The sequence below is a fragment of the Oncorhynchus mykiss genome, chromosome 6 (assembly GCF_013265735.2).
Source record: "Oncorhynchus mykiss isolate Arlee chromosome 6, USDA_OmykA_1.1, whole genome shotgun sequence".
NCBI lineage: Eukaryota > Metazoa > Chordata > Actinopteri > Salmoniformes > Salmonidae > Oncorhynchus > Oncorhynchus mykiss.
The window spans coordinates 84,727,307-84,751,598 of record NC_048570.1 but is presented as its reverse complement, the minus strand read 5'-3'; the positions used below and the strand labels follow the sequence as shown (position 1 = coordinate 84,751,598).

General features: G+C 44.7%; 3 protein-coding genes across 15 annotated transcripts in view; 2 read left to right on the top strand and 1 right to left on the bottom strand.

The window, feature by feature from the left end:
* Positions 1 to 7,256: 7,256 nt before the first annotated feature.
* Positions 7,257 to 17,435, bottom strand: asb7 (ankyrin repeat and SOCS box containing 7). Of its 6 annotated transcripts, none has more exons than XR_005052272.1 (7): positions 17,142 to 17,435; positions 16,123 to 16,235; positions 15,551 to 15,655; positions 15,280 to 15,433; positions 12,655 to 13,260; positions 7,697 to 9,202; positions 7,257 to 7,618 (listed from the first exon to the last, which is right to left on the bottom strand). XR_005052272.1 is itself a non-coding variant. In XM_036981259.1 (7 exons), exons 4-7 carry the CDS (start codon positions 15,635 to 15,637, stop codon positions 9,063 to 9,065), a joined length of 987 nt encoding a protein of 328 aa, XP_036837154.1. In that variant the 5' UTR covers positions 15,638 to 15,655; positions 16,123 to 16,235; positions 16,573 to 16,654; positions 17,142 to 17,431; the 3' UTR covers positions 7,257 to 9,062. The 6 variants fall into 6 exon arrangements, 3 of the variants coding, with proteins under 3 accessions (XP_036837154.1, XP_036837153.1, XP_036837155.1); XR_005052270.1 differs by having other exon boundaries at positions 7,257 to 8,354; positions 8,402 to 9,202; XR_005052271.1 differs by having other exon boundaries at positions 7,257 to 8,354; positions 8,449 to 9,202.
* Positions 17,436 to 17,612: 177 nt separating this feature from the next.
* On the top strand, positions 17,613 to 23,098 carry LOC110517994 (protein Lines homolog 1). 4 transcript variants are annotated; one of them, XM_036981250.1, is made up of 6 exons: positions 17,613 to 18,296; positions 18,392 to 18,481; positions 18,695 to 18,836; positions 19,100 to 19,708; positions 20,331 to 20,508; positions 22,346 to 23,098. In XM_036981250.1, exons 1-6 carry the CDS (start codon positions 17,940 to 17,942, stop codon positions 23,058 to 23,060), a joined length of 2,091 nt encoding a protein of 696 aa, XP_036837145.1. In that variant the 5' UTR covers positions 17,613 to 17,939; the 3' UTR covers positions 23,061 to 23,098. The 4 variants fall into 4 exon arrangements, with proteins under 4 accessions (XP_036837145.1, XP_036837144.1, XP_036837146.1 ...); XM_036981249.1 differs by having other exon boundaries at positions 17,614 to 18,296; positions 20,325 to 20,508; XM_036981251.1 differs by lacking the exon at positions 18,695 to 18,836 and having other exon boundaries at positions 17,614 to 18,296; positions 19,531 to 19,708; positions 20,325 to 20,508.
* A 514-nt stretch (positions 23,099 to 23,612) lies between these two features.
* The window catches only part of LOC110517996 (ceramide synthase 2-like), a 28,856-nt gene continuing 28,176 nt past the window's right edge, over positions 23,613 to 24,292 (top strand). Inside the window, exon 1 of one of the 5 annotated variants that reach the window (XM_036981256.1) lies at positions 23,613 to 24,002. The gene's annotated coding sequence lies outside the window, so the exon portion shown is untranslated. Of the gene's footprint in view, positions 24,163 to 24,292 lie in introns of all 5 variants that reach the window. The other 4 variants (XM_036981255.1, XM_036981253.1, XM_036981254.1 and 1 more) reach the window with 4 other exon arrangements.

The window sequence follows — 24,292 nt, the reverse complement described above, 5'->3', positions numbered from 1 at the left end:
TTTTATTTAACAACAAATTCTTATTTACAATGACGGCCTACACAACGGTAGTCAACTAATACGAGTTAAAAATGTACCCTGAGTTGATTTTGAACAATTTACACCAGTGAATGCAACAATCACCAGTGTTGGCCAATGTTCTAGTATTTACAGTGTTAAAGAAACTAAAGGGTTGTAAAGCTAAGCAGCAACAGGACAATATAGACACTTCTGGTTTTTCTGTGTACAACTGTTAGCCTATGACTCCCTGCTACACTTCTGCTCAAACATCTTTGTTAACTGATCTCTGCTTTGTTATTATATATTGATAAATAAATATCCATTGGATCAAATTTCAGAGGAATTCGGCTGTCAGTTCTCGCCAAAATGGAAGCAGAACCAAAAGGGTGTTATTCCCAGGATCTAACGTGCGGCACAATAAACATACTGTATTCTCTTCCTCCTCCTCTCTCTGGCGTGTCGGCACCCTTCCAGCAACGTAAATGGGGCCTGTTTCTAAATCACATATTGGATTTCTCCTAAAGCTTGTAATCACATTAAGTAACAGACAAAATAAAGGGTGAAATCAAGGGAAAGAAATGCTCGGATGAAATTAATTCAAGACATCGGAGTGGCTTAGGAGACCAGAGATGAAGCACGTAATTGCAGTTCAACTTGGGATATTGGGAAATCAGTAATGGTATTTGTTTTCTTTCATAGCTGTAACTACCTACTTGAGAAGATTAATGGCAAAAAATAAAGACCTCTGTGCCAGACAGTCAGTAAATCCTGCATTGAATTGACTCTTTTATTTGTTGTTGTAGAGTAGCAGAGCATGTTAGTGAATAGATGGTCCATACGTCTCATCCTCTAAGCAAGGCACTGCATCGAGTCAAGCTTGTGGGAAGTAATAACGTATTTCAGTAAAGAGATAACCCATACGGTCATCTTAGCACAGTTGTCCTGAAATGGCCTGGACACAGGACTGTGTTGGTGCTGCAGAGGACAGTGATTTTAGCAGCAGCTCTGAATATCTGTTATCTAAGATAGGACAATAGAACTTCTACAAATCTGTCGGGGAGTCTGTTTTACAGAGTGCCTCATGGAGAAAGACTCGTGTTTTATCTCCTGGGTTTTTCCTTTTCCACAGAGGTAGAGAGAGAGCAAAGAGCGGAAAGAACGGTCTGAGTTACCCTACCTGAGAGGAGAAGAGAGGAGGAAAGATATGAGGAGGGAGAGAGCGAGGGAAGAGAGAGGAAAGCACGGTCTGAGTTACCCTACCTGAGAGGAGAAGAGAGGAGGAAAGATGTGAGGAGGGAGAGAGCGAGGGAAGAGAGAGGAAAGCACGGTCTGAGTTACCCTACCTGAGAGGAGAAGAGAGGAGGAAAGATGTGAGGAGGGTGAGAGTGAGGGAAGAGAGAGGAATGGAGAGAGCAAAGAGGTGAGGAGGGAGAGAGAGGGAAGAGAGAGGAAAGAGGTGAGGAGGGAGAGAGGGAAGAGAGAGGAAATGAGAGAGCAAAGAGGTGAGGAGGGAGAGAGGGAAGAGAGAGGAACGAGGTGAGGAGGGAGAGAGGGAAGAGAGGAAAGGAGAAAGCAAAGAGGTGAGGAGGGAGAGAGAGGGAAGAGAGAGGAAAGAGGTGAGGAGGGAGAGAGGGAAGAGAGAGGAAAGAGGTGAGGAGGGAGAGAGAGGGAAGAGAGAGGAAAGGAGAGAGCAAAGAGGTGAGGAGGGAGAAAGAGGGAAGAGAGAGGAAAGAGGTGAGGAGGGAGAGAGAGGGAAGAGAGAGGAAAGAGGTGAGGAGGGAGTGAGAGGGAAGAGAGAGGAAAGAGGTGAGGAGGGAGAGAGAGGGACGAGAGATGAAAGAGGTGAGGAGGGAGAGAGAGGGAAGAGAGAGGAAAGAGGTGAGGCAGGAGAGAGAGGGAAGAGAGAGGAAAGAGGTGAGGAGGGAGAGAGAGGGAAGCGAGAGGAAAGAGGTGAGGAGGGAGAGAGAGGAAAGAGGTGAGGAGGGAGAGAGAGGGAAGAGAGAGGAAAGAGGTGAGGAGGGAGAGAGAGGGAAGAGAGAGGAAAGAGGTGAGGAGGGAGAGAGAAGAGGAAGAAGAAAGGACATGAGATAGCAGAGGAGTGGAAAGAGGGATTAGTATTTTGTAGACATGACAAGGACACGTATAGGTTTCCTTACAAAGGCAGCATTGTTCCTGTTGTCTGTGGGCCTGCTTGGCTAAAGAGGGATGGCATTGTGTTATCCTGTAATGCTACCTGTGATCTGATCAACGATAGTACTCCATGTTTGGTAAAGTTAGACATAAATATATCACAAATGCTATTAGGCCACACCCCCTGCGCCAGTCAATGTTGGCCTGAGTCCTGACGTGAGGACAGCGGGACCAAAGTAGAAACCACTTTATTTAAGACAGCATTCTGGGAGAAAAGGAGAACGAGGGAATGGGGTTATGAAGGGCGAAAAACACCCGTCGTAAAGTAAGGGATTCATGTCTCAGGAAAGAGTGCTGACAATTTCAGGTGATTCCAGGTGTTCCCTCTTAGAAATCTATATGCAGCTATTAGAATTGAGTTGTTTCTGATTATCTGCTTATTTATTTGAATGTGTGGTCAAATAGAAAGGGACCGATGATATTATAAATCTCCCCTCTTGCGTGTGCACACACACACACACAAACACACACACACACACAATCTGAAATGAAGCAGTAGGAAATCCTCACCTGAAACAGGCTTGGACATGACAGACAGGACACAATGTCTTCCTCTTACAGCCTGGAAACAGTCAGGAAGAGATGGTGGTCATGATAGAGCAACAAATACATGATTGAGTGGAATACCACTTCTGCCATTCAAACTACTAAATGCCCCGTCTGCAATTACGTTCTCCATTGATGTTTAATGTTGAAAATAGTTTGACAAGCTGCACTGTAGAGCCATATTCTATAGTCAAAATGACAAAAGATGTTTCTATATACAAATGCACATAAAAACAAAACATCCCCCCCCCAGTATCATCAATGATATTTCACAATTGCAAAACCCATCTATAAATGAATGTACTATCAGCTGTCTCTCTCCCATTTCAGAGACAACACAACCACTAGAATATTATGACATTTGTTTATTCACACATTTTTACATTTACAAATCTGCATATTATGTACATTCAGTAGTTGATGTTGTGGAAGACATATCCATTAGAGAGCTACATAGGAGGGACCAGTAGTTTCTCCTGACTGGGAAGAACTCGGTGGGGCTTTAGGTATCTTCCTGGTCAGATCCCATAGACCAGGGTATTCAACTCTGACCCTACGATGTCAAGAGCCTGCTGGTTTTCTGTTCTACCTGATAATTCATTGCACCCACCTGGTGTCCCAGGTCTAAATCAGTCCCTGATTAGAGGGGACTACCCCACCTGGTGTCCCAGGTCTAAATCAATCCCTGATTAGATGGGAATCACCCACCTGGTGTCCCAGGTCTAAATCAGTCCCTGATTAGAGGGTAATCACCCACCTGGTGTCCCAGGTCTAAATCAGTCCCTGATTAGAGGGTAATCACCCACCTGGTGTCCCAGGTCTAAATCAGTCCCTGATTAGAGGGTAATCACCCACCTGGTGTCCCAGGTCTAAATCAGTCCCTGATTAGATGGGAATCACCCACCTGGTGTCCCAGGTCTAAATCAGTCCCTGATTAGAGGGGAATCACCCACCTGGTGTCCCAGGTCTAAATCAGTCCCTGATTAGAGGGTAATCACCCACCTGGTGTCCCAGGTCTAAATCAGTCCCTGATTAGATGGGAATCACCCACCTGGTGTCCCAGGTCTAAATCAGTCCATGATTAGAGGGTAATCACCCACCTGGTGTCCCAGGTCTAAATCAGTCCCTGATTAGAGGGTAATCACCCACCTGGTGTCCCAGGTCTAAATCAGTCCCTGATTAGATGGGAATCACCCACCTGGTGTCCCAGGTCTAAATCAGTCCATGATTAGAGGGGAATCACCCACCTGGTGTCCCAGGTCTAAATCAGTCCATGATTTGAAGGGAACAATGGGGGAAAAAAAGCAGTGGAACTGGCTTCGAGGTCCAGAGTTGAGTTTGAGGGCCATAAACCATGTAACCTGGCTGGTAAAAACACAGGGGCCTTGGGTATCTTCCTGGTCAGATCCCATTGTCCAGGTAAAACTCCTAGCCCTGCAACATATTGCTTTGGGGTGATGTTTCCCCTAAGTACAGATCTAGGATCAGCTTCCCCTCTTCAAATCCTAACCAATACTGGGCGAAATGTAAAACTGACCCAAGATCAGTGACTAGGGGCAACTACACCCTACTCCCAACACAACATAAGACATGTATGAACTGTTCCCTGACTGTAAAGACCCAGAGTGTATTGACCCCCCCCCCCCCCCGAGGCTTGTGGAGGCACACAATGCAGGGTGGTGTTCATTACGTACCAGACTGAAGAAAATGGGCTCAAACAGGGATGGACTACTTGGATTTGTCCAATAAGAAACACACATTTTTGGTTTCTGTCAGAAATCATATTAAAAAAACTTTCCATTGCATGCCCTAATGAACAAGACCCAGGATATGCTGTGAATCACATACAACAATCTCTCTCTCTGCTCACTGTATATAAACAGTCCGTCATACAATTTAAAAAAAAATCCAAAATCAGAAAGAGGACATTAAACCACAGGAAATGCAACTGAAGTGTGGTTGTGGGAGGAACAACTAATGACAGAACTAAAAACTAACTCTAGAATTAGTCTACCTGTCAGCTTAAATTCTGTGATTTGGCCCAATAGTTTTTCCTGACTACATGACTTGGCCAGGAAAACCTTGGGGCGCTAGTTATGGGCTTAAAATATCAGGGGTGTAATCATTAGTCCAAACAGTGAAAACCAGAGTTTCAATTGGACAAATTCAGCTTGGTCCCTCCCTGTATTGTTTCTTTTTGCAACAGAATTGGCATAATGAATACACCCCAGCCCATTGTTTTTCCTTGTCAAGCAGATGGTCAGAAAAACACTTGTCCATATCTATGATGCTGATCAATAGCAAGCGGTGTTTTTATATATATATATATATATATATATATATATATATATATATACACACACATACACACAGTACCAATCAAACGTTTAGACACACCTGCTCATTCAAGAGTTTCTTTATTTTTTACTATTTTCTACATTGTGGAATAAGTGTTAAACTAATCAAAATATATTTTATATTTGAGATTCTTCAAAGTAGCCACCCTTTGCCTTGATGACAGCTTTGCACACGCTTGGCATTCTCTCAACCAGCTTCACCTGGAATGCTTTTCCAACAGTCTTGAAGGAGTTCCCAACTATGCTGAGCACTTGTTGGCTGCTTTTTCTTCACTCCGCAGTCCGACTCATCCCAAACCATCTCAATTGGGTTGAGGTCGGGTGATTGTGGAGGCCAGGTCACCTGATGCAGCACTCCATTATTCTCCTTGGTCAAATAGCCCTTAAACAGCCTGGAGGTGTGCTTTTGGGTCATTGTCCTGTGGAAAAATAAAAATGAAAGTCCCACTAAGCGCAAAACAGATGGGATGGCGTATCGCTGCTGAATGCTGTGGTAGCCATGCTGATTAAGTGTGCCTTGAATTCTAAATAAATCAGTGTCACCAGCAAAGCACCTCCACGTAACTCTAAAGAACGTATCCTCTGCAGCAGAGGGAACTCTGGGTCTTCCTTTCCTGTGGCGGTCCTCATGAGAGCCAGTTTCATCATACCACAGCAGAGGTAACTCTGGGTCTTCGTTTCCTGTGGCGGTCCTCATGAGAGCCAGTTTCATCATAGCGCTTGATAGTTTTTGCAACTGCACTTGAAGAAACCTTCTGTATACCAACCCTACCTTGTCACAACACAACTGACTGGCTCAAACACACGAAGGAAAGAAATTCCACAAATTAACAAGGCAATGCCTTGTTGAAATGCATTCCATGAAGCTGGCTGAGAGAATACGAAGTGTGCAAAGCTGTTATCAAGGCAAAGGGTGGCTACTTGGAAGAATATAAAATATATTTAGATGTAACACTTTTCTGGTTACCACGTGTCATTTTATAGTTTAAAAAAAAAAAAGTATTTTATCCCTTTTTCTCCCCAATTTCATAGTGTCCAATTGTTTTTTTAGTAGCTACTATCTTGTCTCATCGCTCCAACTCCCGTACGGGCTCGGGAGAGACGAAGGTTGAAAGTCATGCGTCCTCCGATACACAACCCAACCAAGCCGCACTGCTTCTTAACACAGTGCGCATCCAACCAGGAAGCCAGCCGCACCAATGTGTTGGAGGAAACACTGTGCACCTGGCAACCTTGGTTAGCGCACACTTCGCCCGACCCGCCACAGGAGTCGCTGGTGCGCGATGAGACAAGGAGATCCCTACCGGCCGAGCCCTCCCTAACCCGGACGGACGACGCTAGGCCAATTGTGCGTCGCCCCACGGACCTGGAATGAGTAGGTATGTCCAAACTTTTGACTGGTACTACACACACACACACACACATATAAATAAAAACAAACTCCTTTCATTAACTAAGGAATGAGGATCAACCTGCATTTCAACATTTCTACCAGTTGGTTGAGGTAGGGGTAGGCAACTCGAACCGCGGGCTGACTTTTGTCGGAGCGGATGGTGGCAACACCAGAACATTTTTCTAATCATTTGTGCACTGCAAATTGAACACAACTAATCCCAAAAAGAAAGTTATTTTCAAGTACAATTTCATACCTTGAGACACAATCATTTATTTATGGAAATACTAACTGATTTCCTAAATTAAATTTGTTTTTAGCTAAATTCCTGTTAATTTGTCTTTTTTGACCAAGGAAAATCCTGAGGGCTCGCAGCCCTGTTGCCGACCCCTGTTTTAAAGTCTCTGCAACAGAATAATGTGCTGTCGAAAAGTATTCAAAGTGACTTAGAAAAGTCTGCGCTTATAATTCAAATCTAAATCAAATCTAAGGGAGCAGAGTACTGCCGTTTGACCACAGGCCAGATGCAAATGAAACAAAACATTGCATCAGCAAGAGGAAGACCTCTACCACCTCTTTATGTCTGTTCAGAATTACAACGCAGACATCACTTTGAAATGTCGGCCAAAAAACTATGCAAATACTGTCTTTGAAATCATGCAAAAATCTATGTAAACACCATTCATTAATATCAGTGACAATCAAAGTGATGGGAAAATGGGATGGGAAAAAATGTGAACAAATGTGATTTAAAAACAGGGCCATTGACATTTAAACACAAATTCACTTATTTTATTCTTAACCCAATACGCGTTCCATCTCCCACAAAGTAAAAAGTTTAAACTAAATATTTAGTTTAAAAAATACACGTGCGTCTCTTCTAAAACTCTTAAAAGACATGTATACACATAGAAAAACAATACATGGGTCACATCAACAGCACACAATACCATCCAACAAACTCCAATACATTAATACAAGATCATCGCTTAAATAATTCTAGAAAAATATCTGCTGTACATATATGACAATTATTTACATGTGTTTTTTTAAACGATGTTTATGTCTGTACATGGTAACCATTGCAGACAGACTTCACCGAGCCGTGCTGGATGACTCATCTTGTGAACACCTACTGTAAATGTAGAAAACTCAGGCCTTCCCTCTACTGAAAACCCTCCTCGGTATCACTCACTCATCTTGTGAACACCTACTGTAAATGTAGAAAACTCAGGCCTTCCCTCTACTGAAAACCCTCCTCGGTATCACTCACTCATCTTGTGAACACCTACTGTAAATGTAGAAAACTCAGGCCTTCCCTCTACTGAAAACCCTCCTCGGTATCACTCACTCATCTTGTGAACACCTACTGTAAATGTAGAAAACTCAGGCCTTCCCTCTACTGAAAACCCTCCTCGGTATCACTCACTCATCTTGTGAACACCTACTGTAAATGTAGAAAACTCAGGCCTTCCCTCTACTGAAAACCCTCCTCGGTATCACTCACTCATCTTGTGAACACCTACTGTAAATGTAGAAAACTCAGGCCTTCCCTCTACTGAAAACCCTCCTCGGTATCACTCACTCATCTTGTGAACACCTACTGTAAATGTAGAAAACTCAGGCCTTCCCTCTACTGAAAACCCTCCTCGGTATCACTCACTTGTGAATCCTTCAATCAATAAATCTAGTCAAAACGGGTCTACTTTAGCCAACTCAAGCTTGAGTTAACTCAACACTGAGCTTTTATAATACTTGAATAGGAAGAGGTTTTGATAACCTGATTATTTGAAATGCTGTATCACAAGATTGACCCATTCTGCAACAAGTTTTACACATAAAAAAAAAAGAATGTCAGTCTGACAAACCTTTCTCTCTCGTGCTCAACTTGCCCAGATAAGTCGGTCTGACAAACCTTTCTCTCTCGTGCTCAACTTGCCCAGATAAGTCAGTCTGACAAACCTTTCTCTCTCGTGCTCAACTTGCCCAGATAAGTCAGTCTGACAAACCTTTCTCTCTCGTGCTCAACTTGCCCAGATTTACCAAAGCAAAGAAATGTTGGCGTCTTCATGAAAACTAATAGGAACACTTCATCTCCACAAAAAAATCATTGGCATGATGTGGACTGAAATCTGACATGTGACATACATTATGGGTACCATGACAACAACGAATCGCCAGTCATCTAATTTCTATCAAAACAAGCTTTATTCCACAACAGGAAGTAGGACTGCACCACTTCATCAACCATTCATCATGATTGAAACAAAGCCCTACTTGAAACATTGCCACCTGTTCCCATCCATCCAATTCAGTCGTCCATCCAAAGACGTAATGCTGCGAACGCGGTTCAAAACACGGTCGAGAGAGAAAGAAACTCCGTCTCCATCCGGCAACGTGTTTAACTGAGGTTACAAAGTGACCTCTGGAGGTTGTACAAAAACCTGGTCCTGCACCTCCTCCAGGCTTCAGACAACAGAAGGTAGCACAATGCTTGCATAGTCTGATGAAAGGAGAGAATGACGTTCTCCGTCTGCCTGGTTCGTGTGGTATATAAAAAACCAAAACTCTTGTCATCACACATTGTCAAACTTGTGTTTTAGGTAGTCTTTCATGACCTTGGCAATGGGCAGGTCCTCCAGAAACGTCAAGCTCTGGAGGCCTATGTGATGCCGGATGTTTATCCGACACATGTCTTGCAAGGTCCTGGGTTGTCCTGAAAAGATACAACACATCTGTTAAAGAGATCAAAGCAGATCGCCCTTTTCCACAAAAGGACAGTAAGAACAGCTCATTCTACCAATGGTGTGTATGAAATAAAAGGTTGAAGTTAAGCGCGTTTTGATAACTAATCTTGCACAAAAGACTGAGGATGTAAAAGGTGAACAGAAGACTGGATGTCCCGCTGTTACAGGAGAGCCAGGGTGAGTCAGACAAGCATGTCTAGTGTCAATTTGCTCCTTTTACTTTGATTCATTACGTTTGACTCTGAATCAAAGTGAAACAAGCAGCTGGTCAGTAAGCTCCCTCTCACTGTGACGTTAGATTATTCCACACTTGAAATGGGACAATAATGAGCCTTTCAAAACATGTTTCCCAAATTATCAGGCAGCTCAAGGCCAAACACCCTCTTATTGGCAGTTTTAAAATGTTTAGGAATCTATTAGCATCCAGGAAGCTAGCTCTGGAGTGTTATCAGTCGAATGGGGCTAGAGAAAAATGTTAAATATCTCTCACACAAGGGCAGGACCCAACCATACTGTCCTCGTCTCTCCCCGTCCGTCACCACAACCATACTGTCCCCGTCCGTCACCACAACCATACTGTCCCCGTCCGTCACCACAACCATACTGTCCTCATCTCTCCCCGTCCGTCACCACAACCATACTGTCCCCGTCCGTCACCACAACCATACTGTCCCCGTCCGTCACCACAACCATACTGTCCCCGTCCGTCACCACAACCATACTGTCCCCGTCCGTCACCACAACCATACTGTCCCCGTCCGTCACCACAACCATACTGTCCCCGTCCGTCACCACAACCATACTGTCCCCGTCCGTCACCACAACCATACTGTCCTCATCTCTCCCCGTCCGTCACCACAACCATACTGTCCTCATCTCTCCCCGTCCGTCACCACAACCATACTGTCCTCATCTCTCCCCGTCCGTCACCACAACCATACTGTCCTCGTCTCTCCCCGTCCGTTACCACAACCATACTGTCCTCGTCTCTCCCCGTCCGTCACCACAACCATACTGTCCCCGTCCGTCACCACAACCATACTGTCCCCGTCCGTCACCACAACCATACTGTCCTCATCTCTCCCCGTCCGTCACCACAACCATACTGTCCTCATCTCTCCCCGTCCGTCACCACAACCATACTGTCCTCATCTCTCCCCGTCCGTCACCACAACCATACTGTCCTCGTCTCTCCCCGTCCGTCACCACAACCATACTGTCCCCGTCCGTCACCACAACCATACTGTCCTCATCTCTCCCCGTCCGTCACCACAACCATACTGTCCTCATCTCTCCCCGTCCGTCACCACAACCATACTGTCCTCGTCTCTCCCCGTCCGTCACCACAACCATACTGTCCTCGTCTCTCCCCGTCCGTCACCACAACCATACTGTCCTCGTCTCTCCCCGTCCGTCGCCACAACCATACTGTCCTCGTCTCTCCCCGTCCGTCACCACAACCATACTGTCCTCGTCTCTCCCCGTCCGTCACCACAACCATACTGTCCTCGTCTCTCCCCGTCCGTCACCACAACCATACTGTCCTCGTCTCTCCCCGTCCGTCACCACAACCATACTGTCCTCGTCTCTCCCCGTCCGTCACCACAACCATACTGTCCTCGTCTCTCCCCGTCCGTCACCACAACCATACTGTCCTCGTCTCTCCCCGTCCGTCACCACAACCATACTGTCCTCGTCTCTCCCCGTCCGTCACCACAACCATACTGTCCTCGTCTCTCCCCGTCCGTCACCACAACCATACTGTCCTCGTCTCTCCCCGTCCGTCACCACAACCATACTGTCCTCGTCTCTCCCCGTCCGTCACCACAACCATACTGTCCTCGTCTCTCCCCGTCCGTCACCACAACCATACTGTCCTCATCTCTCCCCGTCACCACAACCATACTGTCCTCTCTGTGTCCCTCTGCAGTCTCCAGAACTAAGCTGTCCTTTCCTTTCTCCAGGTGAAACTGAACTAAAGGTTTGGTTTAAAAATCTCAAACCGGTGTGACAGCGCGGCACAGTGCTAGTGCTTTCTCCACTCTTCAACTATAGGCTACCCCTTCATCCACATTCCACACTCTCTAAATAAAGACAAACCATACGGAAGATGAGTCACACTTCTCCTTTACAAACCAAAGGCTTCAATCATTTATAGACTACAGGTGAAATATCAGTGTTGGTGAACCAACTTCAGCCAAGGTAAGTGTGAAATAATGTTTGGTTGTATTTCAACTTTTAAAAGACATTCTGGTTTCCATTTCATCTCTCTACATCTATCTAGTTGAGATGTCAGTGTTGGCAGCGACAGCCCTGGATGTAGCTAGGGGGCCGACGCTCTGCTCCCCAACCAACCCACCTGAGAAACAACCTACGGGAAACACCATACATCTATGGCATAATATACAATGAGCTTCATAAGAGCTGGGTGCCATTCATCCTTCAACAAGGCCCTGCTAGCCGCAGCAGATGGGTTCATCCACTGAGGTAGTCAGTGTAATCAATAAGGGGGGATATGTGATCTGGCTGATCGTTTGCTACGGTCTGAATGAATAGAGGGGTCTGACTTCACATGGCTGTCAGTCTGAAATAGCACAGCAGGTCTTCGTCCCAAATGGCCACCCCATTCGCTACATAGTGCACTACTTTTGACCAGAGCCCTATGGGGAATATACAGTATAGGGTGCCATTTGGGAGCAGCCCAGAGCTCTTTGATATCTCCATATCAAAGTTCAGTGAGAAACACAGAGGAATGCAGCAGGGCATTGTGCCTCTCTAAAATGATTTCTGCTTCAGGTAACATCGTGCCCCCCCAACAGAAGACTGGTCATTATAAAACCATGACAACACTCCCTGTCCCTATGTTTCTGGAGGTTCTTTTTCTCCTCTCAACTTACAATCTCGCTCCAACACTTCCTGAAACGGACTTGCAGCGTTTCCATCACCCGGTCCTGTTTTGTCTCCATGTTTCTGTTCAGGTTCATAGAAAGCCCTCATTTACTTTACTGGTCTGATGTGCACAAATGTGTTGACTCCATGTTTCTGTTCAGGCTCATAGAAAGCCCTCATTTACTTTACTGGTCTGATGTGTACAAATGTGTTGACTCCATGTTTCTGTTCAGGCTCATAGAAAGCCCTCATTTACTTTACTGGTCTGATGTGTATAAATGTGTTGACAACCAACAACGAACATGTTAAGTTGTATTGATACATCGGCAATTATATTTAACTCATCTTCGGATGTTCATTTTAGGGCGTCATCCTTCTGCCTGTCTGATAAAGCAATCTAGGGGAAACGCTGAGTCCCAGTCAAGCCATGACATTATATTAAAAGCAGTGTTTATATCCACTAGTGATACGGTACTAGTACTACTAACAGCCCAGTGTCCCCAGACGGTGCCCCTCCCTGCCCAAGACTTACTGGTGACCTCCTGTAGGAAGTCCAGGCAGGGCCGGCTGATGCCCGACATGCTCGACGACACCGCCACGGGAGTCTGGCCCTCGTAGTTCCTTGTGTTGGTGTCGGCGCCGTACTTGTAAAGCATCTGAGCACACAGCACGTCGTCTCTTAGTGCCGATAGGTGCAACGGGGTCTGCCCGTCCTCGAGGCGACCCAGGTTAGTGTCCGCACCCCGCTGCAGGAACATACGACAGTAGGAATGATTCCCCTTGATGACGGCGTAGCGCAGCAGGAAGCCATTCTGAATGTCGATGTTGGCGCTGTGGTCCAGCAGGATTCTCACGCAGCTGGAGCGCTCACGGATGATAGCGAGTTGGAGGGGCGTGGTGCCCTTGTCGCTGAGGGGATCCACCTCGGCGCGGAACTCAAGGAGGAGCCGCACGAAAGAGTCGCGGCCATAGTGGGCAGCCACATGCAGCGGCGTCCAGCCGTCGTTGCTCTTGGCATTGATGATGTCGCTGCGGAAGTCCGACTCCAGCATGAGGCGGGCGATGCGCGCACGGCCGTGCATGGCGGCATAGTGGAGCGCCGTGAAGCCGCCGATGAAGTCCTTTACTGTGGGGTCAGCTGCAGGGGAGATAGACAGGGGACAAGGGGGGGTGAGGGGAACTGTCTTCTACAGGCTCTTTATTACAACAGAAAATGGCACATTCAGTTAAAACACTAACAAATAACAATCAGAGCGTGAGAGAGAGAGGAGAAACAAGAGGATGGATTATTGAGTGACAGCTGCATAAAACATTAAAGGGACAATCTACTACATCCATTTCTGAACTTACAAATTAATGATATGTTTCCATTGATTTTTGAAGAATATAACTTACGCCTCATGAGCGCAGTTCAACTATCACACCCCATTAGAACCAATAATATAAGCTTGTTTTACTCCAATGTTTGTAAACAAAGTAAATGTAAACAATCGCTACACAGCCTCAAAAAATGGTTTAAACTATACTTTGATATGACGGATGGTCAGTCCTTGCATCCATAGCTCAGTCTATGAATTTGAGGGTGGTTACAGTCCCACCTCTCAGCTTTTTACCAAAACAGGAGCGGGGATTCCACTGTGCTATTATTTCATCTGCTGATTGCCACTTTAAAGTCTGCTGTGGTGTGAAAGGAAAGAGTGGGCAGGCAGATGCTGGAGCATTAGAACAATTAGCATCAGTGAGACATTAGAGTGTGAAAGCGGGGTCAGGGGTTAAAGTCCTGCTATTTCAATTAGCCAAGGCCGGGAGTGCAGGTAATGACCATGTCAGTGTCTGCTAGGGCCTAGGATAAATCCAGAGGGGAATTTTCCATTCAAACAGCCTTGTTAAAAATGGCTGACTCCCCTCTTATCCAACATAAATCCATTAGGTAGGCTGTTTGACTGACCATCAAAGAGATTATTTTTAGCGTATCGTTAAATTATTTTAGACAATTAAGTCAAGGGTAACAAAATACTCTCTTGCTTTGTTGGTTATGCATACATTTCAACAGTCTCAATTTTTCTGCGCATAATCCAAAATAAACCCCTGACTCGTCCAATGAGCTCTTCAGAGAAAAACAGTTACTGAGAGACTTGGTCTACAGCGCCCCCTGGACTTGATGTAATGATCACTGCATCTACATGATTTGGAATCTAAATCTGTAGACATTTGAATAGCATTAAATAAAAACAATAAATGACTGCAACACTATTCCATCATCATTTCACAAAATGAACATGATTTTCACTCTGCTCAGAAGCATAATGTTAAACTGCTGTAGGGTAAAGTTTCCTCTAGGTACAGATCTAGGATGAGCTTCCCCCTCCCCAGTCCTAACCTTAACCATTAGTGGGGAAAATGTAAAACCGACCCAAGATCAGCATCTAGGGTCAACTTCACCCTACAGCCTCTATACCATGTTAGAATGACCTGGGAGTGAAGCTGTGGAGAAGATAAAACAGCTGCCATTCCCAGACTGGTTATATACTGCCATCTATAGACCAACAATTCAAAGGTGGAGTTTGATTCAGGTTGCACTGTCATGGTGCACCAATATGAAATATATCTTAAACAAACAGCACATGTGAAAGGATAATCATTATGAACAAATATGTGATTAGATTACTGATATAAAGCCACTGAATGGATGCATGGAGCATCATATGGCAGACCCTTGATGCGTGACAACCATTTCCTCTGCTAGTCTCCCTTTCTTTGTGAACATGGATTCTGACAAATCCTTTCATCGACCTTGTCACCAGGCCAATTGTGAAAAGTCTTTCCCTAGCACCCATCTCTACTAACACTTCACCTCCATTGGTTTCAATTTAGCCCTGACTATAACCTTGGGGGCTTTTTGAGCTCTGCCAAGAAAAAAGAAAGAAGGCGGAACACTGCATTCAACGTGTGACAACAGCACAGGAGGCTGCTAAAGGGAGGACGGCTCATAAAAATAAATAATGGCTGGAACGGAGCAAATGGAATCCAACACATGGAAACCATGTGTATGATACAATCCCACTGAATCCGCTCCAGCCATTAGTAGGAGCCCGTCCTATCCAATTAAGGTGCGCCCAACCTCCTGTGGACCAAAACCCCAGACCCCCGTATTCACCTCCGTGCTCCAGGAAGACCCGGACACATCTCTCCTTCCCCTTGGCAGCGGAGAAGTGGAGCAGGGTCCACCCGTTGGCATCACGGATCTTCGGAGAGTAGCCTTGCTCCAGCATCTTCCTGACAGTGTACACATCCCCCGCTGCCACTGCAGCCTGGAGCAAAGACAGTACAAGCCAAGAGCATTAGCATTCATCTTTAGCATAAGCAGTCATTTACCATTGGGAAATGCTAACAGTAGAGTAGACCGTCTTGGTATTAAGTGTCTTTGCCTGTATCTGCAGCTCCTCTTGAAGCTCGGGGTTCCTTCTACAGTGATGGTTCAGCATCCTGTTACATCTCGTAAGGGGAGGGGTCATCCACACCTAGTCCTCTGTCTGGAGAGTTGAGACAGTAAACACGTAAGCTGCATCACTTAATTTGGGTTATTAGTCAAAAAATAGCTAGGCCTTCGTTTTGATAACAGTACATCATCATGGATACATTTGTGTTATTGGTATAAATCAGCCGACTATACATTAGCAGGTTTTCTAAATCCAACTGTTCCGCTGGGATCAAAAGCCGTTGCACATTCTAGTTCTAGCACATCTCATTCAACGAACCAAGTGCTTGAGGGGTGCTCGGGTGGAATAGAGGAAATCTGTTAGACAACTGGGGGTCCCCATTGCACTATACCACAGTGGTCACCAGCTCCGGTGATCAGTTGAAACAGGTAGGCTATTTGATGCTTGGCAGGAACCAGAGTTGGTGACCACCGCAGCACCACTTCTAGGTGCGCACAACACTTGTATACTTTATGGACCATATGGTATTCCATACTGAACAGCAGCAGATAGATGTTCACCTTTTGTCAAGCTTGATTATGTAGTTAAGACAATTTTCATGTGTCTCTCTTGCGCAACAGTATGACAGACAGATAAGAACTCCACTCAAATGGATTGTGGGCTAGCACGGACTCTGAAAAAAAAACAAAGACAATTTAATGAGTATTCACATTCATCAGTTTATATTACTCAATAGAAGGCATTAAAAAAAACATACTGCATTGACAATCATAACATTATGACAGCAAATGAGAAATGGGAATAGCTAAACATTTTACATAAATGTAATGTTAGCTATACCTGCAGCTAGCTTCTATCCAAATGGGATGGCGGTATGACAGCTATAACTACCTAGATAACGTTGAATGTAAAAACAAGCAAGCTAGTAGGCGAATTGCTTATAATACGATACAAACAAAAGCTAACTAGTAGTGGTTAGCTAGCTTACTTGCTAACAGTTAGATTGCTACCTGTATTGGAAGGTCGGCTGCTGCCTTTCGTCTTCCAAATTAGGGCAATGTTGTAGCTATAGCGGTGTTCTTTAAAGCTAGACTAGACAATGCATTTCAGACAAAGTTTAAGTAAAAAATAATCCACAGCAACCTAGTTATCCAAGTATCCACTGGCCAGCTAATAGTTAGCTAACTATGCACTCAAACAATGGAATGTTAGCTAACGTTAGCTAGCTAGTACTGCGACCTCAACTTGTTCCACTCCTTTCTGACTTATTTTAATTATATATCTACATGCCCACAAACTACGGCATGATACTACGGTACACTGCGCTGATATATTGCTATATATACACAATTCCCTTTTAATGAAGAAATTAATCGATCAACTACTGCTGGTTAGCAATTAGCCTAAATCGTTACCCAGTTGTTCAAGCTACTAGGAATGCATTGGATTTCAGAGTTTTAAAACATTTGTAACAATTTAATAGCTATGTGAACATGTGCACGACTCGAGAAGGCAACCATACTTCAACTACACAAGGTAGGTGTTAGCTAGCTTTGATGAATTAATGCATTATTCTTACTTAAAATACGAAGCTAGCAGGCTTGTTAGCCATTCTCCACCGATGCGAACCCCCAATTTCAACGGGCTTGTTTTAGCCAATCAGGCACAAGGAGCGAGGAATTTGAGCTGTCAAATCAGCATCCTTCTGCAAAACTTTATGAACAGTCTGTTTAGCTCGATTTCTAACAAAGTAGGCCAACGGTTTCTATGGCTATAATTCTTCTCATTATTGACACAATAGAATGAGTGAACTCCTTTCCAATTTTCTACTAAATGTTATCGCACGCTACACTTCCGTGTTCAGTCACGTGGTGCACTGTCTACAGCCAGAACCTAAAATTAAGATAATACTTTAAAAAAGAAAATGACAAATTGATATTTTAAATACAATATAGACTAAATTGGTCATTTTCGGTCCAGAAGCGTTAGGATGTATGACAACATTTAAAGTGATTTAACTGTACATTATACATCGCACTACAAGTCACAGCATGCAACGCAAACCAAACAGGAAGAGATGTTTACAATTGTTTCGAGATGGTCGGCCTAAAGTCGAAGAATGCTTTTTTTTCAAAAGATACATTAATTGCGGCGGGATATCATTTTAATATTCAGTGTTGCGTTATACAAAAGTGTACAGAAAACATGTATAATACCATCCTTGCAATTTATTTTATTCACGCTTAGTAAAGTGTAGAATGTGGATCGCGTGGCAGAAATCTAATCAAAATCCGAAAAACTCTGCTACTTTTTCTTTTTTCAGATTGACCACTGCCAAGACCCCCGTGATCATTGAAAACCCAAACGCTGTGTCAACATGAATGAACAATTTCATGTCCTAAATGATGCTTACAGAAGTTTATTGTCGAGAACATCACCCAGCAAAATGAGTAGCCATGAGTTGGCATCCTCCATGTTCACATGTGTATGTGAACTGACTCTTGATGCCAGTGATGGTTCTCATTCTCAGCATCAGGACCAGTCCAGAGATCTCCTAATGTCCTCCAAATATTCTCCAAACCCAAATGGAACTGAACTGGCTTGTCTTGTGTTGACTCTGGTGGAGAAAATAAGCTCCAAACTGACATCTCAACAACTGTCTCAAGAAACCAACCTTTACTTCAAAGATGTTTCTACAGTATTATTCCAGTATATGGATTTTATGTCCAAACTTGTGAGTTTGGTTTCCTGCATATGATTGGAAAATATATTTGTATTGTCCTTTGGGTTTGTTTATAGTAATAACATTTTTGTTTCCACCTCCCACAGGTTCACCTTGCCTGCTGCAAGGACAGGTTGCTGTCTCATCTAGCTGCAAAGAGTGTATCCTCCTATGTTATTTTTGAGCTGCGTTGCTTTGTGAGTTTTCTGATTGTTCTCATGTCTTGTGTGATTTATGACTATATATTGAATACTAGTCAATTAACTCTTGGAGTTCTGTGTGCATCAGACAGTCTCACATTAGAGAACCCAAATCTGTCACCTGATACTGTAAAATCCTATTGACACACAGGTCTACCAGGCTTTATTTAAGCAGATTCTTACATTCAGTTCTCTCTTTTTTTTGACTAGAATACAGTCAACCAGATTTGGGAATGGAAGTGCTTGCAAGTGCTCCAGAACCCTTGCTCTGGCAACGAACTGGATGCATGCACATGGTCACTTACCACTGTCCTGAAAGCAGTTCTAAAAGAAACATCAGAATATAAACCTGGTATTGAAACACAATTCATCCATCAATTGTACCAACATGTGTCTTTTATTTGACTCCAAATAAGTTCCACTTGGTGCCAAATCCTATGTATTTACCATGTATTTACGTGGTAGTTAGGCCACATAGGCTGGAATAGTGTAACTACAGTGTGGCTATGAGTGTTGACATTGTAATTGTATTCTACCTACCTATGCATCTTCCATGTCAATACAATGTACATTGGTTTTAGCCACAGTGGGGCCTTCTCTTTCTTTTCCCCTCAGGGACTGTGGAGAAACTTCTTGCCACATTCGACACAGCTCTCACTGCTGCTTACTCCCAGCTTGTCCCTGTAGAGAGTCTGGGCCATGGGAACTCTGCGTCATACCCCAGTAGTAACACGGCAGACTGGGCTACAACTCTGACTAACCTCCTAGACTTACTGGAAGTGCTCACTGCAGCCAGGTTCAAACTAAGCAGCACCAGTGTCTGTTTCACCAGCTCAAGGCTCTCCCTCGTACAGGCATCGGCGCTACTGCGGATAGTCGACTCTCATGTCCACTACTTTGTGAAGAAGCAAGTGCTTCTGCTTTTAAAGAGGATTCTCCTTCAGAAGGCAGGCGAGGACATGGGTTTTGGCGAGGCATCCTCCCTAACGCATGGAGATGATCACATGACCAGTGACATTCTTACACTGGCTGATGATGTGTTGCAGGCAGTGCACACTGATTGGTTACAGTGTGTTCCAGTGGAGTCGGCGGCCATTTTCTTTGGAGGGACAGGCCAATCGTGTGGCGGGAGCAGTGATGCGTTCGATCATGTGATGCTGAGGGCTGTTAGTCTAGTTGTGCTCAAGTCACTGGAATACAAAATCCAATCCGCTGGTGGGAAAGGTAACATAGGACTATTTGTAAATGTTATTAACCATATCTACACTAGGCACAATGTGTATTCTACCTTAAAGGTAGACTCAGCGAAATGATGTTGCCACGAGCAACACCGCAGATATTGAGAAGAGAGACATGCAGGAATTCTCTCTCACACAGTCATACACAGTATCTGTGCGCGGGTTCGCTTTGCTCTGTTTGAGCCTGGTCGCCACGGTACCAAAACAGCGATGTTGAGCCTCGTGGAAGTTGTTGCAGGAATTGACCCACTATGCTGTTTACTTTCTGCATCTGTCATATCGCTGAGTCTAACTTTAACATGACTAGTTTCTAAAGCTCAAATAATCAGAAGGAGAAAAACATCATGATGACAGGAACGATAATTTAGACAGATGTATGCAATAGGGGGCAATGTTTCCCAACACATAACACACAAGAACAGTATTTCTCTAAGTATTGTCTCTTTCAAGGCAAAAGTTCCTCAGGAACCCTAACCTCAGGTCTAGAATCAGATTACCCTACCCAGATCCAAACCTTAACCATTATGGCTGTGAAAATATCTGATCTGGAATCGAAGCAACTTCTACCCACTTTGACCATTCACTTGTCTCTGGTCCCACAGGTGTATGTAATACCATAGGCATCCATGGCTATTTAAGTGCGTTGCTGCTGTTCCTGAGGCAGCGAGGGGTCCAGCTGAAGCAGGGATCTCACTCCTGCTGCTGGGTGTCCTTGGTGTTTGGAGAGCAGGACGACGACATGATGGAAGCAGCAAAGGCTTTACTCCTACTATACCTCCATCACAGGTACCATACCACCTAATACATACCTTCATTATGTTTTTTATTTCACCTTTATTTAACCAGGTAGGCCAGATCACCTTTATTTAACCAGGTAGACCAGATCAACATTATTTAACCAGGTAGGCCAGATCACCTTTATTTAACCAGGTAGGCCAGATCACCTTTATTTAACCAGGTGGCCAGTTGAGAACACCATTATTTAACCAGGTAGACCAGATCACCTTTATTTAACCAGGTAGGCCAGATCACCTTTATTTAACCAGGTGGCTAGTTGAGAACAAGTTCTCATTTACAACTGTAACCTGACCAAGATAAAGCAAAGCAGTGCGACAAAAAACAACAACAGAGTTACACATAAACAAACATACAGTCAATAACACAATAAAAAAATAAATAGGCCATAGTAGGGAAGTAATTACAATTTAGCAAATTAACACTGGAGTGATAGATGTGCAAGTAGAAATGCTGGTGTGAAAAAGAGCAAAAAAAAAGTATATAAAAACAATATGGGGATGAGGTAGGTAGTTGGATGGGTTATTTACAGATGGGCTGTATACAGCTGCTCAGATAGCTGATACTTAAAGTTAGTGAGGGAGATATAAGTCTCCAGCTTCAGCGATTTTTGCAATTCATTCCAGTCGTTGGCAGCAGAGAACTGGAAGGAAAGGCGGCCAAAGGAGGTGTTGGCTTTGGGGATGACCCTTGAGATATACCTGCTGGAGCACGTGCTACGGTTGGGTGTTATGGTGACCAGTGAGCTGAGATAAGGCGGCGCTTTACCTAGCAAAGACGTATAGATGACCTGGAGCCAGTGGGTCTGGCAACGAATATGCAGCGAGGGCCAGCCAACGAGAGCATACAGGTTGCAGTGGTGGGTGGTATATGGGGCTTTGGTGACAAAACAGATGGCACTGTGATAGACTGCATCCAGTTTGCTGAGTAGGGTGTTGGAGGTTATTTTGTAAATTACATCGCCGAAGTCGAGGATCGGTAGTATAGTCAGTTCTACGAGGGTATGTTTGGAAGTGTGAGTGAAGTAGGCTTTGTTGCGAAATAGGAAGCCAATTAGAGATTTCATTTTGGATTGGAGATGCTTAATATGAGTCTGGAAGGAGAGTTTAAGGTCTAGCAAGACACCTAGGTATTTGTAGTAGTCCACATATGCTAGTTGGGTGATGCTAGTCGGGTGGGCCGGTGTGGGCAGCGATCGTTTGAAAAGCATGCATTTAGTTTTACTAGCATTTTAAGAGCGGTTGGAGGCCATGGAATGAGTGTTGTATGGCATTGAAGCTCGTTTGGAGGTTTGTTAACACAGTGTCCAAGGAAGGGCCAGATGTATACAGAATGGTGTCGTCTGCATAGAGGTGGATCAAAGAATCACCCGCGCAAGAGCGATATCGTTGATATATACAGTGAAAAGAGTCGGCCCAAGAATTGAACCCCGTGGTACCCCCAAAGAGACTGCCAGAGGTCCGGACAACATGGCTGAACAGTAAGAGTAGAATGGCTGGTTTATAATACTGAAACACTGGCTGATGGACAAAAGGCAGTATTTCTGTGTGGCTTTCTTTTAGATTAATTTCTGAATTGCAGTTTTGTCAGTGGTTGGTTTGATTCTGCTTATGAAAATCTGACATTTTGATATCTCTGATTATCTAAGATCAGTCACCCACATAAAGGAGTAGGTTGAGAACCTGATTGGACCAATTTCTCAGACACTGGACTAAAAACAATGCTCAATGCAGATGCTGGCAAATCCAGGATTAGTCTTATTTTGTGTCCGGGAAACAAGCCTATTATGTCCTTGAGATGTCTGACTCTTCTGTCTGTCTTCCTACAGAGTGTCCTCTGACCTGGAAGCTGATGCTGTGTGTGTTGTCGGCGGCAACCCCCACTGTCACTTTCTCTTCCTCCTCCGCAACATCTCCTTCGACCACAGCATTCTCCTCGATTTCCTCATCTCAACGGAAACCTGCTTCCTCGAGTACTTTGTCCGTTACCTAAAACACCTCCGGGACGACTGGGAAGGCTTCCGAATGGTCTGTCAGAAGATAGATGGGTCGGACCGGTGTAAACTGAGCTGGAAGATTAGCCAGAAAGACGATCAACTATTGGACAACCTGAGAGAGGAACTCCAGCAGTCGTTGTGTGCCTCTCGTGGAAGCGTGTCTACTTCCAGCCATTCTGGAGGATCAGTTACCATCGTGGACCCAGAGCCAGCTCCATGTCTGCAGCCCAGCTTATGTCTGCCTTCAGGGAGTGCAACTGCCCTGGCCTCTACTCCCCCTCTCCGTCTGGTGGACTACGGCAGCTCAGAGGAGTCTGAGACTGAGGACGGTGACCTCCCATTAGGCCTTACACAGGATAGGCTACACAGCGACTCTGTGGTTCACACACTCAACAGCCACTCTTTTGATAGGACTGTTATGTGTCTGACAGAGCTCAGAGTGGTGGTGACTAGACTGCAGAGGAGGAGTCTGTTCCCTTACAATGCCACCTCGCTCTTGAAACTGCTGACACAGATTGAAGCGAAGAGATGTTGTTCACAGCATTGAACTCCGTAATGATGTAATAAATGTTACATGGTGGTAAATGCATTTGGTCTCATTTGTAATATTTTGAGTGTTGTAAAATTCCTATAACTTTACCAAAATTCCCAGTTTGACAGAAATAAATGTGCTTTTGGAAGATTCCTGGAATCAGGATGGAATAAGCATGAATTGTGGGAATCCTTCAACAGCGGCTTCTAGATTTCTTTAATGTATATTTTAATACTTTAACATTTTTCATGGCATCCTATTTGTGAATGGATGCTCTTTTTGGGGACCTTGTGGTTGGATGGTAACTCAAGGTAAGCATTGTTTATGAAGGGATGGTTATGATGACCACTTCCTTTCATTTGTAACTACATGTGAATGATAAAGACGTTCCAAAAGCAACACATCCTGTTTGCATGACCATCGTAAGTAAACACACACCTCTTTCAACTATATGTTTTCTTTTGGTTCCCTCCCTTCAGTCCAGCCAAACGTCACTATTTTTCCCACCTGTCTCTGTTGATCTCCTTCTGTTTTCACCTCATTCTATGTTTTACTAGAGGGACTATTGTGTGGAGGAGTAGCTCCTATTCTCCTGTCTGCGTTATCTGGAGAACAATGCAAACAATCCACAGATTATCACCTGAGGGCACCTTTGACTGCAGGTAGCAGGGTTAGTGTGCCTCTCTCTCTATCTCTCTGTGTGTGTTGCGTCGTGACACTTCTCCATTATCGTCCCTCTACGACAACGTACCTGGAGGGGAAGGAAAAAAACTCCTGTCCAATTGTGCCTGAGCTGGGTGTGACCCTTTAAAGAATGTCAAACAAAGACAGGGAGAGGGAGAGAGAGCCTGCCTACTGAATGGAGGGACTGTCACGCCTGTTTGTTTCCCACAGTCAACATTACATCAACAGCTCTAGTGAGGACAGGACCTACCTTACCTGGTTTCCCTACTGAGGGTGAGGACAGGACCTACCTTACCTGGTTTCCCTACTGAGGGTGAGGACAGGACCTACCTTACCTGGTTTCCCTACTGAGAGTGAGGACAGGACCTACCTTACCTGGTTTCCCTACTGAGGGTGAGGACAGGACCTACCTTACCTGGTTTGCATATTGAGGGTGGAACGGTGGGAAGCCTTGTGGTATATTCTGTTTCCCTATGACCTTGGATTCATTGGATGGTTTCAGGGAATGTGCTGTAGGAGTGTTGTCTGGGGTCCTCTACCTGGGATGTGAATAGCTGGTTTTC